Source organism: Marmota monax, unplaced genomic scaffold (genome assembly GCF_021218885.2).
Source record: "Marmota monax isolate L192 unplaced genomic scaffold, Marmota_monax_Labrador192_F-V1.1 WCK01_AAM20220418_F8-fsc00009, whole genome shotgun sequence".
Taxonomy (NCBI): domain Eukaryota; kingdom Metazoa; phylum Chordata; class Mammalia; order Rodentia; family Sciuridae; genus Marmota; species Marmota monax.
In genome coordinates this window covers 10,781,184-10,797,282 of record NW_026694710.1, presented here as the reverse complement: position 1 = coordinate 10,797,282, position 16,099 = coordinate 10,781,184, and the positions used below count along the sequence as shown (strand labels likewise).

Here is a 16,099-nt window from a genome sequence, read left to right as displayed (position 1 = left end):
GCGGAGCTCGAGGGCTCAGCTGGAGCGAGCTCCCCCGGGCTTTCTTGGGGGACTGTTCTGCACAGCTGTCCTTCAGATCAGAACAAGCTTTTGTGTCCTACCTGGGGTCATCGTGACCACATTGGAAGGGCAGGGCAACATGTTCATAGTAAAAAGGAAGCTTGCAGAATGCACCGTGGCACCGTGAGCCGTCCCTCTTCCTCCCTGTAAGCAGCACTGTGACCATGAATAAAAGGTGCTTGTCCATTGGCAGCAAGCGCCTGGCACACAGAGGCACTTAATGAGCGCTGGATGTTGTTATCTGACTCCTGTTCGTAGAGGTGACGGACGCTTCCCTTCCCGCACACCTTGCCAGTGAGGACCTGCTGTCTCCTATCACCCCGATGTGCTTGGGCACAGCACAGACTGCACCCTGCGGCTCTCTTGATTCCACTCCCACCCCCAGGGGCCAGGGGGTTCTGGGAGGCAAGACACACTCTAGGTTTTCTCAGGCGAGTCTGAAGTGCCCTGGGTGGGCAACAACGTGGCAGGAAGGTGATCTGAAGCCCTCACTGTGGCTTTCAAAAACTCTCTCCTGCTGGTCTCCCCTCTGTTTATCTGTGGAACTTAATTCCATCAGCTTTCCCAGCACAATGGCAGAGCAGCTCTTGGCAACTGGAATTCCTACAGAAAAGGTACAAAGTTCCTGAGCAGAGGGCGCTGCTGCATGGGTAGGAGAGCACTTTTGAATGTGTCTCTAACTCTTCGGCTCAACAAGGTCCACTGGATTGTCTGCTGCATTACACATTAACAGAGGTGGGAAGCACCAGAGGCCAACGGTTCAGGCTGTCGTTGGGGGGGGGGGGGCGGTTGCTGATGTTACAAAAATAACTGCAAAATTTGCACTCACCAGTTACTCTTTCTCACTTTTCTTTCATCTCCTCACTAGTTGGTGGTAATAAAATGTAAAGATGAAGAGGCCAGGCTTGGGAATCAGAGTCCTGGGTTTAGATCTTGACTTTCCCAATTTCTAGCACCGCAACTTTGACCCCCTCTTTATTTTTTTCCCTGAATCTTGTTTCCTTATTTAGACAGTGGACAAATTAATAATCACCCCACAAACTTTAATAAGCATTAAATAAGATTCTATATGAGAAAGTGCTTCATAAAGTGTTCAGTCACAACCAGAAACCCAACCGAAATAACTTAAGCAAAATGAGAATGTGTCGACTCACATAATGAAAACAAAGCTTCAGGTATGGCTAGACCCAGGGGCTCAAACAATGCCACCAAATCCAGATTTCCTTTTCTTTATTTCACTTCCTTCTTCGTTGCCCATATTCTCAGACAGGCTCTCCCTTCATGGTGAGTTGTGGCTACGAAAACTCCAGATTTTTCTCTCTAGTTTCAAGTCCAATGGACGAGAGGATACATCTTCTTTTATGGTCCAAGCAAAAGTGTCATTGCATGGCACTGTCTCTGAGTGGATCGTCCGTGAACCCTGACTGATCACACCCAAGCCATGAACTGACCTCTGCAGCAAGGGGTGAAGTCGGTGTCACCTCCAAGACCAAAACTGCAGCGGTTTCTTAGAAGGACATTGGGGTGCGGCTACCAAAGGGGGAGCGGATGTTGCCAGGGTGAGGGTGAAGGTGAATCTGGGCTTGTCACGCCCCCTAGAGCCTGGGGATGGAGGAGCGCTTTCTTGACACTTAGAAGAAATCACAAAGCGTTTAGTGGGGATAGTGCCACGGAAACAGTGGCGAGGAGCTTATGTAACAACGGTTTCAAGAACTGAATGAAAGTGAAGATAAAAAAAAAAAAACTGGATGAAAGGTTCACAGTGAGAAGCCAGACTGTTGCAGTGTGGGGCAGAGGACGGGTGGCATCTGGAGCTCTGACCCTCGCGAGCGGAGGGCAGCTACATCCATCCTGCAGAGGTGCTGAGCTCTCCGTGAGCCTGAAGCGGGGACCGCGGGGCAGGGGGCCCTGAGTTCTGGGAAGTCACCGTCTTATCTCCTGGAATGGCTCCTGGACAAAGTCTTTAGTGCTTCTCTCTTTCTGCCAAGCTGGGCTCCCGACTGCTCATCTAAAACAGGGGTTTAAGAAGTCGCTGCTGGCAGCCGAGCCATCAGCCGGGGCTGGGACCCTGGGGTCGAGATTACTTAGCAAGCTTTCCTCTGCCCAGGCCCGAGTTGGGGACCTCACAGGGACCCTGTATTTCCCTCCCCAGCTGCACTTCTCACTCAGCCCTGGCTGTATCTGTTGACTCTGCCATCTCCCTCCTGAGGTTGTGAATCCCAAGGGGCAGCTCTGGGTCCCTGACACAGCATGCAGCCTGGCTGGAATGCAGCTCCCAGTCAGCACTGGTTGAAGGAATGTGGGACAGACAGGCAGTGGTGAGTGCCTTTCCCAAGTGTGCCTTTCTGGGAAAGAGAGGCGTCTATTTCTGGAAAGAGCTGCTGCGATTGAGTTCATGGCAGCAAAAGGAAAAAAGGCCACCCTAGAGGGAAAGGTCCCTCCAGACCACTCACTCTTTTAAAAGGCTCCTCTGTCATTTTAACAACAGCAGTGACAACAACAGGGTTACTGTTATTGTCATTCTGTGTAACGTACTAATGACATTGTTTACGAGAGCCAGGCACTGGGTTCCCACTTGACATGTTTATCTCATTTGATCTCCGTGGTGATCACTCAGGCTAGCCAGCATCCCGTACCCATGTTACAGAGATGGAAAGGGAGGCACAAGCAGGGACGTCACGGGGCCAGGTGCACTCAGTTGGGAAGTGACAAAGCTGGGGCCTTGCAGCCTGAGTGTGTGATCCCTGCCACACTTGCCTCTCACGTGTGCAAGGTGTGGCAGCACAGTCCTGGAGAAAACGCCACACACAGCTGCCAGGTGCCTGTGCCCATCTTCGATACACGTCAGCATCCAGAAAAATGAGTCAATAGCTGCGGAAATCAGGAGAAAATAAAAGGCCTCTCAATAAAGAGGCCATTGTACACCTCTCCCAACAAGCTATTTTCTCTCTCTTTTTTTAGTCCCCCGCTGTGGCTGAAGGTCAGTGGCTCCTTCTGCACAGACCAGGGAAGTCAGGACACTTGGCAAGAGAGCCCGGGCGGGGGAGATGTGGACAGAGGAGCAGGAGGCCAGGCAATTCTGCAACAAGGGACATCTGGACGCCTTTTTTTTTGACAGGCCCAATGACCTTCTTCCCTCCTGCTAACCACTCCCCAGGCTGGGCCGGCTTTCTGCTGGCTCACAAAGCCCAGCAGGGGACAACCTGCATTCCTCTGGTGGCCAGTGCAGCTCGGGCTCCGCAGGAGGGAAAGTGCTCTTGGAAGTGCTGCAAAGGTGGGTGCCAAGCTGGGGTCCATCTTGTTCTTCCCCAAGTGTCCCTACTGTGAGCCGGGGCGGGGCACAGGACTCTTCTTGGGAAAGGACTCGATCAGGTTCCTGGGAGAGTAATGACACCTGGCTGCTCTGAAGCTAGGAAGGGACCCCAGGGACAGGGTGGGGGCCAGGAGAGAAGGGGGCAACGCGGGGGGGGGGAGAAAAACTGCTTCACCTTTGGGTGCACAGAGAAAGGCCAGTCCGTGAGGACTTCAGTGTCACAGAAAAGAAATCTGATGGAAAGCCTGTCCTCAGGACGCTGCACGGCTGGGTGCTGGAGCCCTGAGGGACGGCACATGCCTACAAAGCCCCCTGGTTAGCAAAGGCACAGGTCAAGCGCCTGGCCAGCTCTGGCTCCCAGCACATGCTCTTTCCTGGGGGCTGTGGAGGGACTCAAGCACCCAAGCCCAAGAAGGAGGTGATCAGGAAGAAGTCCAGGGAGTCACCAGGAAGGCAGGACAAAGTGACCAGTGTCCCACCTCTGACATGGCCTGCTACGGCATGTCTACTGAAGCTTCAGGGAACGGGCAAGGAATTGGGGGCCACCCAGATACTGGCCAAGAGGAAGATAAAGGCTTGGTGGCTTCCTTTGATTCAGGACAAGGCTCCCTGTCCCTCCCTGTCCCCCCCCCCACACCCCCATAGCTTTGTCCCTACAGAACTTTGTACAAAGCAGGCTCTCAAAAAGCCACTTGGTTGTTTGCTGTCTCACTGGGCAGGAGACTGTTCCAGAAGACTGAGCTTATGTAGGGCCTCCAGGGGCAGGGGGTGCGGAGGATGCAGAGGCTTAGGAAGTAAGGACTCTAGTTTTCCTGGGTGTGAGGAAGCATTTTCTTTTCCTTTTTAGATTTAAGAGGAAAACACCTCTTTAAACTGTTTATTATTACCCTGGCATTCCTGCAAAGCAAAGCCCATTGAGGCCCCCAAACAAGCTGGTTTTGCTCTGTTTGAAGAACTTTCCAGGTGTAGGTGCTCCTGAGTGGCAGGCTGCCTCCGGACAAGGGTCCCTGCTGACAGAGAGCTCCAGGCCAGGGCACACAGGAAGACCCCCAGTTCCTAGAACCTCCTCCTTCCATTGGCTTCCACAGCCTCTCTCAGTGGGTCGTCCTGACATCTCATCTGCAGCTTCTCTTTGCTGACTACCAGCTACTGTTTGCTAAGAACTTTCTAGCATAGGCTCTATGCTGCCTGCCCTAGAGAGCTATGCACGTGACGACTGAATCATGGGCACAGCACTTAGCGCCGGTGTAACCTCCGGCAGGATACTGGCCTCTCTGTACCTCAGTTTCCTTGCATGTTGGGATTTAGACGAGACCTGTGTGTTCAATAAGGGTCAGAAATTCCAAGGGTCTCTTGTAAGCCTGATAGCAAGATTCTGAGGTAGGTGTCCCTAGCTGTCTGTGCAGATCAGAGAGCTGAGGCTGGGGGTGGGAGGGTGGGGAGCAGGCCTGGCTACAGTTTGCAGGCAGACATTTATTCGCTGCTCTCTATAAATATGAAAATGGCACTTAGAGCGTAAGTGGCAAGCGGGCTTTGGATTTGTGAAGCCAGTTCCAGAATCCATTCCTTTAATCACCCATTCTCAATTGACTTTCTGTAATGCTTATGTAAGGAAGAGACACTCCATCTTAGAGCTTGTTTTTTAAATGGCCAGAGGTGTTGAAGAAGGACTTGGCAGAGCAGGTGACCTTTGAACCAATTCTTTGGGGGCATCATTAATCCCTGTGGGCAGATTTTAAAATGTGAAAGTAGCCTGGTTTATAAATATCTCACTTAATCCTTACCATGATCTTGGGTATTATGACTGGCCTTATTTTACAGGTAAGGAATGGAGGGCTAAGAAAGTCAGTGGCCCTGTGAAGTTATAGTACAGTCACCCTCATGTCCTTGGGTTCCATGTCTGTGGATTTAACCAACTTTAGGTGGAAAATGCTTGGGAAAAAAATTACTGTGTCTGCTCTGAACATGCACAGACTTTTTTTTTTCTTTCCCAATTGTCATTATTCTCTAAACAATACAGTATGACAAGTATTCACATAGCAGTTACATTGGTAAATGCAGTAAGTAATCCAGAGATAGTTCAAATATGCCGCAGAATGTGCGCAGGTCACACGCACTCCGCCACTTCAGATGAAGGACTTCAGCATCCACAGATTTTGGAACCCATGGGGCGGGGCGGTCCTGGGACTATTCCCCACTGTACTACTCAGTGTTCCCTGATGGAGCCTCAGAAGTCTGCACTTGTTGCTGCTCCTGTCCTCCTGCCAGGGCTGATCAGCCACGCCCTCCTCTCTGTTAGCTGCCTCCACTTTGGCCAGAGCTTCTGGGTTTCTTCCCTGGGTTAGTGCTACAGCCTCCTAACTGGTCTCCCTCAGGTTCTCTCCAGCTCTGCTTCTCTGGGTCTCTCTCTCCCTAGATTATTACCACCCCCTCCCTGTCCTCTCCATCCCTAGAGCCCAGCCTTTATCCTTTCTCCTGCCAGTGAGCTTTATTTTTCAATTGACACATGCTATCTGTACATGTGTAATGGGATACCATACACCACTATTTCCATACATATACACATTGTATAATGTCCGATCAGGGTGAGCATGTCTGTCTCCTCAATTAGCAAATCTGCATGGTGAGAATTTTCAAATTCCTGTCTTCCAGCATGTTTGAATACACAATACTAGACAAAACAAAACACCTCTTATCACCTCCTCTGATTAAACCAGCACTAGCTCCCTAGCCAATACCACCCCCTTAGCATGGCAAAGTCATTTCCTCTGTCCCTGGTTCTAGGTTCCCTCTTGAGCCCCAGCTCCTGCCTGGTCAAGAGAGGCCACACAGGCTGGGGTTGTGGCTCAGTGGTAGAACGCTTGCCTAGCACATGTGAGGCACTGGGTTTGATTCTCAGTGCCGCGTATAAATAAATGAATAAAAAAGGTCCATCAACATCTAAAAATTATTAAGAGAGAGAGAAACAGAGAGAGAGACAGAGAGAGAGAGAGAGAGAGAGAGAGAGAGAGAGAGAGAGAGCCCCACACTCTAGCCACACTGAATTTCCTCCAACCTCAAACTGTAACCTTTCCCAGCCTGTGAACATCCTCTTGTCCAATAGGCCTTCCTATCTGGCTCTCCCGGAAAACTTCCATCTTATGGAACCCAACTAGAAAGTCAACTCCCCTGGGAAGCCTTTCTAGAGTCCCCCAGGGAGATGGGCATGGCTTTCTCTGCCCTACCCCAGCACAGGACTCCAATCACAGGATGGTGTTGGAGTGACTTGTACCCAACTGTCCCCCACTTGGTGTCCTCTCTTAGCAACCAGATACATGCATCCTATTGCCTGCTGTGGGCCCAGGTGCTGGGGATACCCAAGAAAACCCAAATTTGTATCTCTATAAACCCCAAGTCTACCGCAGCGGGCGGGCACTGCAGGGAGAGGGCACAGTACATGCAAATACCAAGAAGGCAGGGACCTAAGTCGCAGGTCTGTCTGCTGGAAGGATGTAGAAAGAGCAGGGAGGGATGCCGAGGGGCAGGCCCGAAGGGTTCTAAGACACCCCGCCCCCTGCGCCCTGCGGCCCACTCCTTCCATGCCAGGGACTCAGGGCCTCAAAGAACCCAAATCGCTGGAGACTCAGATCTCTCGAGATTTTTCAGCTGGGGTCTCATCCTTTTTTACACCCAGTGCCCACTACTCAGCAGGCCCTTGAGAAACAGCACAAAAGCACGCTGGGTCCGGACGCCCCCTGGGAACTTGGGGGGTGGATCTGACAACGGTGGGGGTCCTTGCGATTGGGTATTCCCAGTGACTAAGGCTTGCTCCGCCCCGTCCTCGCGGGGGCGCCCGCAGGTGCCTGACCCCGGCCATGCTGGCCTGGCTGTGCTGCTGCCTGCTCCTGGCGGCCCGTCTCTCGGACACCTGGAATGTCCCGGAGTCCGCGGGGCCCGGCTCCGACGTGGCAGAGCAGATCCGCGACATGTACGCCAAAGTGCTGGAGATCTGGCAGGAGGTCGCGCAGCGGCGGCCGGCGGCCGGCGGGCCAGACGCGGCGCTCCACGCCATCTGCCGGGTGCAGCCGTCCGCCTCGCTGGACGCCGCGCAGCCGCGGGTGAGCGGCCTGGTCCTCTTCCGGCAGCCGGCGCCGGGCGCCAAGCTCGAGGCCTTCTTCGACCTGGAGGGCTTCCCGGCCGAGCCCAACAGCTCCATCCGCGCCATCCACGTGCACCAGTTCGGGGACCTGAGCCAGGGCTGCGAGTCCACCGGGCCGCACTACAACCCGCTCGGGGCGCCGCACCCGCGGCACCCGGGCGACTTCGGCAACTTCGCCGTGCGCGACGGCCGCCTCTGGAAGTACCGCGCCGGCCTGGCCGCCTCGCTCGCCGGCCCGCACTCCATCATGGGTCGCGCCGTGGTGGTCCACGCGGGCGAGGACGACCTGGGCCGCGGCGGCAACCAGGCCAGCGTGGAGAACGGCAACGCCGGCCGCCGGCTTGCCTGCTGCGTGCTGGGCGCCAGCGGCCCCGCGCCCTGGGCGCGCCTGGCGCAGGAGCACGCGGAGCGCAGGAAGCGGAGGCGCGAAAGCGAGTGCAAGGCCGACTGAGCGCCACCCAGTCCCCTGTGTCCCCAGCCCCAAGGCCCGACACCTTGCGTGCCCCTCACCTGACACACCCCAGAGCCCCCCACGCCCACGCCCCCGGCTACTGGAGAGCTCCCTCTGCCCCTTAGACACCTTGTGTACCCCAGGACCCTTCACACGGAGACACCTCCACGGGCCCCAGACCCTCTCCACACCAGTGACGCTCCCACGTTCACAGAGAACCCCTCTGTGTCCATAGAAAAATCCATCGTCCTAGACACCCCTCTGCCTCTGAGTCCCTCTGCGCCCAGAGACACCCTATACCCTGAGGTGTCCTCCATGAGTGCGATACTTCCCCCTTTTCTATCCTGAGGGCCACACAGGATCTCTGAGCTCCCTGCACACACCCCTCCCCTGCGCCCCAAGGCGCATTGAAATATGCCATCCACCGGAGTCCCTTCTCCTGTGGTCCTCTGTGACCTTCAGCCCCCACCTACTGCCAAAGACCCCTCTCTGTCCTGAGGACCTTCTCCTCCCCACTTTTCTTTATTCCTAGGCCCTCTGAGAGTCCTCTAAGGCTTCCTTGGGCCCTTCTCTCCTGCTCACAACCCCCCTGCAGTGCCGCCCTGTTAGGTCTCTGGCCTCCGCCTTCTGCTGTCTCCCAGACAGCCCGAGAGCGCTGCTCTTTGCGGGGATGTTTAGCGATTTTGTGTTGCACATTAAAAACGCAGCAATTCAGTCATGTGTTTGGGGTTTTGGTTACTTTTTATTTGTTTGAGCTCTCTCTTCCACATTCAGCTGTAATTTTTTTTTTTTTTTGCTTTTGATTTTTTTTGAGATAGCAGAAAAATATATCCATACATGTTTGTTATATGTAATATATACGTAAGCGTGTGTGTGTGTGTGTGAGAGAGAGAGAGAGAGTGAGAGAGAGAGGGAGAGAGAGAGAGAGAGCGAGAGAGAGAGAGAGAGAGAGAGAGAGAGAGAGAGAGAAATACACATCCCAAATTCCTTTGGAATCCAAAAGGAGGGGAGAAAAACATCTGCAGCAAGTGCCCAGGGGAGTGATTTCAATGCCAATGGCCAAGGTGGGATGAGGCAAGCACCAGCCTAGCTGGGCAGTGGCCTCTGCCTCTGAATGCAGCCTTTGGTATACTTCCCAAAGGTCCAAGTCATTACCAGTCAAGCCATGTTACTGGCGAGTTTCAGGGCTTGGTGCTGGCATCCGAAGGTGCTGGAATTATCTGTGCCAGGACAAGTTGCAAAGGCAGAGGGAAGTGGTGGGCCCCAAATGCAGCTGATTTTGATTGGGGCTGGGGCGGGGGTCCTGCTCCCTTTTTGAAGATTATAACCTGTACACACACTAGAAGAGTCTTGGCATGCCCCTTCATTCACCAAACAAAAGCACTTGTGGTAACTGCCTCCCCGGAGACCCACTTCCCAGCTGTGGATATTCCTCCCTGGATGCTCAGAGGCCATTTCTCCCAGACTCAGCAGGCAGTGAGTCAAACTGAACCACAGCCAGAAACCCATCCCCATTGGTTATTTTTGCCTCTAAGGAGGACTAACTTGTTATTTTAACATCTTGCCTTAAACCCTAGTGACAACTGGAGAAAAAGGCTGGTGGCTTTGCTCCACCACCTGGTTCCTCCTAGTTTGAAATGTTCACTGGAAACTTCCGGGTCAGCACTGAAAGGGCACTAGCAAACGGAGTCTTTAAATATCCTGATCTTAAATGGACTGTTTGCTTAGATGCACAATAGAAAGTTGTGAAAATGCAGCAGCAATTACCCAGGAATCCTCAGGAGGGGAATAAATCACCCCCACCCTGTCTTCCCCTCTGCTGCCCAGAGAAAGGTTGACTCAGGATCATCAAGGGGGTTTGGTTTGTGTTTTCCCAAAGAATGCAGGTGCTTGTTAAAGTCTTCTGTTATTAGTTTTCCTCTTCCCCACCCTCGGCCCATAGACAGGGCCAGGGAGACCCCTTAGCAGACTCATTCATTTTCCTTCTGTTAATGGGAGTAGGATTAGCACATTATCCTGGGAGGCTCCAGAGGCCAGTAACAAATCGGAGGGCAAACCACTTTTCTGGGAGGGCAAAGGAATTGTCTAGCACAGCAGTAGCCAACTCAGGTTCAGGTCAGAAGGCTGTTTGAACCCTAGCTTTGGAAGCTGTGTGACCTGAACAAGTCATTCAACTTCTCGGAACGTGAGTTTTCTTATCTGTAAAATCAGATCCTCACACTGGATTGTTCTGAAGATTTCATCAAGTATTATTCATAACAGATGCATAGCACCTGCTTACCTGATAAGGATCTAATGAATATCTAGTTAAAGCAATGGCTCAAGTCAGAAAAACAGCTCCCTATTAATGGACTGGGCTGACTTAGAAGACAGTGTCATGCAACCAGAAGGATCCAGGTGAAGGTGGCTACCTCTGAGGTTTCCAAAAAGGACTTCTGCATCCACTGTAGCCACTGAATGGCTGGCTGAGATGAACCCTGCTATCCCAGCTCCTGGTGGGTGGCGGGTGGGGGTGGATTGATGAAGGGAAGACCGTGAACCACAAGGCAGACATCTGGCTCTTGGCATAGAACCTTATGGGTGCCACCAAGACCGCCCATTGGACCCTGCATGGCCTCTGGAGTCTATTTTTACTCCTCGAATCTTACAGATCTGTTTTGTTAATCTCCTTATATTTGCTGTTTTGACTTCCCAGCGGCTTGCTAATCAGTTTGCCTATTTGACTCACAGGGTTCGAGTTTGTCACTGGGACTTAAACACACACTTGTTTTGATTTCTTTTTGTAAAATTAGAAGCGTTTGATGTAATGACTCTACCTAGACACAGCTGGTAAAGTGAGAATAATGTTCAAGTTTGCATAGTTTAAACACAATGTAGACAATAATTAGAAATGCTATCTTTAGATGTTTAGGATAAGCTTTTTCTCAGAATTGCAGTGAATTTTTTTTTTCCCTGAGCGGGGCTTTTTAGTGCATATACACAGAAATACTAAAAACGTAAGAAAATAGAGCAAATCAGCGAGCACTTTGGTCAACTTGAAAGACTGCAGGAAATAAACTAACTGATTTTAGATCTGCCTTTTTCGACTGAAAGCATAAAAATCTTTACATCCCCCATCTTTTTCATGACTACCAGATGATAAAATAATTTTAGGTGACAGATTGGATGAGTTGCTACAATACCGTTGGAAGCAATCTTCAGCCCCTGCAGGGAGAGTAGCAGGGAGAACAGGCAAATAATATAATTAATCATCAATTTCAGGAAAATTATCACATTTTTATTTCAGGTAACAAAAAAGATATAGTTGCGATACATGATGATCACAGAACCCAATCGAGCAAGGTCTGCCCATGAATAGAAGTTCCTTCTTTCTTTAAATAAAAAAAATTAAAAAGCCAATTGTTTTAACTTTAATAGGCTATCACTGGCCTTGGATAAGATCCCCAAATATATTCCTGAGCTCACAGATTCTCCAGATCAAGCCATCCAGCATTATGCAGACTTTCTCTCTACATCCAGAAGAAAAATTCTCTTAGTAAAGAGGTGATATGAAATGTAAGACAGCACATCTGTATCTATCACTTTAAATTGCCTTCATGCTGTATCAACTTGTTTTATTTTGTGAGCCACAGTAATATTGAGAGACGACGCCTTCTTGTTTTTTTTCGGTTTCTCTTTCTAATTAGATTGGCTTTGAGCTCCCCATCGCATCTCTCTGATCTTCAATATTTTCTCTGTGCAGAAAGACATTTAGGGAAAAGGGAATGTATTAAAGCAGTGAGTTGGGCTTTGACTTCTTGGGATCCTAACTGGAGCTGTCTGAAGCTACCCTCGGTGTTAGTAAGGAGGAGGACTGATCCAGATGGAGGATTCCAGAATGATACCCGAGAGAGAAGGTGCTCAGATAAAGAACTTTTCTGAAGCGAAGTAGGTGCCGTCACCCACAGTGCTGTAGGAGCAAGACAGCCAGAGGGACAAGGGAAACTGTCATTTTAAAGAGCCAGGAAAGATGCCCTCAATAAGCAAGCACCTGGTCTTTGAAGTTCCTTCAAGAGGAAACAAAACTTTCCATGCCGTATGATCAGCAGGGTGCAAACGCTCCCAGTGGGAGGAACTCATGGGAAAATTCACTCCAAAGTGCGAATGGCTGATGGCAGAGCCTGATTCTAGAACTTGGCACGGGGATGGGGATATGTGTTTGGGAGCGGAGGCCATTCAGGTCTCTGGCCAGTGGTCCTGGGGAAAGCTGTGAGAGAAGGCAGGGGAAGAGGGTGGCAGGTGGGCAGGAGGAGTGTGGAACAGGAAGGAATCTGGATGAGAAATGCCTGGTTTACAAATACCGATCATTTCCATGTGCCTTAATTAAAAGAAAGAAATAGCATCCCCAGGAAGGCAGAGTGTGGGAAGAAGCCTTCATTAGGAGAACGGCCAGCTCAGCTGCATTTATCCAGACTCTTCTGCATTCTGCAGGCAAGCCAGCTGGGACAATAAGTGGACAGACACACCTGTAGAGTCTAACAGGCGGGAGCCTCCGCCTACAGAGCAGGACAGCTGCAAGACCCTAGACACGTGAGGCTCAAAGTCTAGCTAAATCTATTCCAAGTCTCCTATGCCTCGAAAACATGGTCTGCTTTGGCCTATTATCCCTTCAGTGCCTGTGCATCTGGGGACAAGACTGCTCCCCAACCCAGAGAGTAAGTCTCGATGGATTCAACCCCATCACAGGAGAACCATCTCCTTGCCAGGGACTGGTTTAGACATAGGCATGTGACTTGGTTAGGTGGCATGTGATGATTCTGACCAATGAAACGTGGCAGGAACTGGGTTCCTTGTTCCTAAAGCACCCACCTGCATATGTGGGGAGAAACTTCCTTCTGCCCTGGGTCATGTGTGGCAGCAGGTGATCCCTGGAGCTGGCACAGTGTCTTGTTTATCATGGGGAAAGTGAACCAGGGACATGGAAACCCAGATTGCTGCTGACTTTCTGGAATGAACCAGCCCTGGAGTGCCCTACTTCAGAGGTCCTTGTTATGCAAGAGAACTCACTTCCCTCTTGTTGACATTTCTGTAAGGGTGACTTGCTGCTGAGAGAACCATGATTGGCATGGGGTCATCTGGTGGAGTGGGGACAAGAATGCCACAAACTTTCCCAACAACTCTTAAGAAGACAGGCAGACGACCACAAGAAATTGCTGATGCTCCCTTTAATGTCTGAGGGACAGGCGAACAGTGTTGGAGGGGACATAGTGTCACACACACATATGAATGGCATGTTGGACTTGGATTCTATGTGACAGGATCCTAACTCACTGGCTCCTGGTCTATCTAATAACACATGACCCTCTCAAGCTAACTGTTCACAGAGAATTTAAGTCAAAGCTCCCTTTGTCCCCATCTCCCCAAAGCCCAGGCTCTCTGGGGCTCCCAGAGCTTTCTGGTCCTGATGACATGTGTTAGAGTTTCTCATAAGCTCTGCTTTCCAAAAGGTGATGAATGAGGCCTTAAAGATAAACACTTGGCTAACTGTGTGTCAACATCAGAACTTCTGTGTGGCAAAATTTTTCTTTTTGTTATTATTGTATTAAATCTGGTTGTGTTTTCGTTTGGTGGCTCTGGTGTCCTGTGCAGTAGTTGAGGCCCAATTCAGAGAAGTTCTCGACTGCTGGCCTGTGTGAGATTCGGAGCTGCAGAAGCCACCTCCCCTGAGCAGGAGTTATGGGGTAGGTCTGAGGGGTGATGGACAGACTGGAACACAGAGGCAGGGACGGAACGCTGGGGGTTCTGCAGTCAGGGACTGAGGATGTGTCCTTGTCCCAAGGAGCAACAGGGTATGACTCCAGGACTCTCTCGTTTCTCAAGGGGGGTGACCTCTGGTGAGTGGGAGAGCAGCAGCTGGAGGCCCTCACAGTGGGCCCTTCTGGTTGCCCTCCTTCCTCCTTCAGAGTCAGGCAGTACAATATCCCATGGGCTGTCATTCAGCCAGGAGAGGGTCACAGGAGATGAAAACCACAGGGAAATGCAGGCCAGGGCTGGCCATCTGTACAGGTTTCCCACCCAGGACCATGGCCCTGGAACAAGCTTTGGTTTCTTAGGATGAATTTCCAACCTCTGCCATCTTGCGAGGCTCTCTTTTCCCTGCAGGGGGGCATTTCAAAAGAATGACTGTGGTTCAGAGGGGTTCTGAGCTTTGGGATGCGGCACTGGACCATCCTGGGGGGAGGAACCTAGCCCGGCTCAGAGAAAGGTCTGTGGGCTGATGCTCTGCAATTCCCTGAAGCTCTGGTGCCACCTGGAAAGGCTCATTTCATCCCCAAGGAAAGTAGCAGCCGGGGTGGGGTGGGGGGGACTATTCCCTCTTTCTGTGCCCTTGACCTTGTACACTTGGTTCTCAGTCCTGTCGTGGGCTGCGCTGTAGTGAAGTCATGGTATTTTCCTCTCTCTTGCCCTGTAGGGCCATGGGCTCTGTCTTGTCTCTAAAACCCCAGCATCTGGTGGCACAGGGGCAGTGGCCTGAATGTTCTGAAGGAGTGAAGGGCTGGTCCAGGAAACTAGACTGACCCAGAAGCAGCAGCTCTTCCCCAGCCCCAAATGGCAATCAAAGCAGGTAGGTAGCACATGCCGAATAGGGAGGCCATCATTTCTAGATCTAGCCCTCATCTCATCTCAGAAACAAACGTCAGAGCGCCGCTTGGGTCCCCTGCCCCTTCCCGTCCTCCGGGCTCCTTCGCTTGAGATCAATTAATCCCTCAGCCTGGCAGGCTGCAGAGGGGCAGGGGCTGAGGATTCCAAACCAGAAGCCAGCCTTGTCAGACCGCCCAAGTCCCCTTCGCCTGCCAGTCGGCGCCGTGACAGACAGTGCTGCCGCCAGGAAGCCAGGAACACCCACGCTGCGAGGTCCTGGGGCCCTGACATGATGGAGTGCAGCCGAGGGCCCCGTGGACACATTACACTCAATTACACCTCTCCCTCCAGCCGCCTCGCCATTACCACGACGGAGGCCTGATTAAAACCCCGTCCCTTCCCAGCTCTTCCCATAATTTTGATCGACAACATTAAATGCTAATAGAAAAACATCTTATCTCGAATAAAACAAATGCTGACAGAAAGACGGATGCCGCGAACCAGCCATATGGCAGCCACGATCCCCGCGCCCGGCCGTGTCACAGCAGCGCGTCTTCCAGAAAGAGAGGACGCCGAGAAGCTCGAGGACCCGCATTGAATAAATCAAACGGTTCCGGCGCCGCCCTCGGAACGTGCCCAGTTTGCAGCGGGAGCAGGGTTTTCTTGCTTGCACGCGCGGAGGTGTCTTAGGAGAAAGCGGCCCGAGAGCGTGTTGGACGTCCCCTCCTTCCCTTACCGTCCCTGGTGCCTCCAGTGTGCCATCACGTCGGACCCTGATCCCTCTCAAGTTGGCACAGCGCTCTTGGTGTCTCCACCCTCCGGGACCCCTGCGCCGTCTTCGCGTGTGGAATCCTCGGCCACTGGCTTGGTGGCCTCCAGGCGGTCCAGGGGAGACGTGGAGAGCTCCCCCCCGGAGGCCAGGCCCTGCGGGGACAGCCCTGGCTCGCTCCTCCGGCCCTCCGTGGGACTCTCTCTCCTGACCTCTTCCAGTCCAGCAGCCGCCTGTTCCTTTGTCAGTTTAATTATTTCCCTTCCAAGCCTGTTTACTTCTCCTTCCGCAGAAGGTAACTGGGGTAATGAAGGATGAAAGTGCTCTCGCGGGTTCCCGGGGCTCGGATTTGCTGGGGAGCTGACAGCGGGCCTCACGGCATCGTCAGGCGCTGTCAACACCCCGGCGGCGGCCAGACTTTCATCTCCTTCTTGCTTCTGAGCCTCCCCTGAAACAGAACGCAGACAGCCTCAAACCTTGGCAGCAAGTCAGCCCTCGCCCCTCCTCTCCTGCCCACCTGCCGCCCCGTGGTGACCGGCGCAGGAACACCCAGGAACAACCCCTCTTGCCCTCCCCTTCCATGCATTTGGGGGGCCCCCGCCCAGGGGAAACACTGGACCCACATTTAAAGAATGCGTAAATGCTCCCGTACTGGCTGTCGCTGATGAAGGACAGGGTGCACGGGGTCATGTTCATGATCCTTCTGCTTGAGGTGCCTGGCCACCTCCTCCTCACCTCTACTGGCCT

At 52.3% G+C, this 16,099-nt stretch overlaps 2 protein-coding genes across 4 annotated transcripts in view; one reads left to right on the top strand and one right to left on the bottom strand.

Moving 5' to 3' along the window:
• Positions 1-16,099, bottom strand: part of Ccdc149 (coiled-coil domain containing 149) — a 129,831-nt gene that overhangs the window by 24,253 nt on the left and 89,479 nt on the right. For 2 of the 3 annotated variants that reach the window (XM_046423567.1, XM_046423571.1), the window contains one exon: positions 11,218-15,800. In XM_046423567.1, coding sequence (XP_046279523.1) covers positions 15,367-15,800 — 434 coding nt within the window. In that variant the 3' untranslated portion in view covers positions 11,218-15,366. Of the gene's footprint in view, positions 1-11,217; positions 15,801-16,099 lie in introns of those variants that run through there. The other variant, XR_006846992.2, reaches the window with a different exon arrangement.
• Positions 3,203-8,676, top strand: Sod3 (superoxide dismutase 3). Its single transcript, XM_046423572.2, has 2 exons — positions 3,203-3,334; positions 7,212-8,676. The coding sequence occupies exon 2, from the start codon at positions 7,228-7,230 to the stop codon at positions 7,960-7,962; it is 735 nt and encodes a 244-aa protein (XP_046279528.1). The 5' UTR covers positions 3,203-3,334; positions 7,212-7,227; the 3' UTR covers positions 7,963-8,676.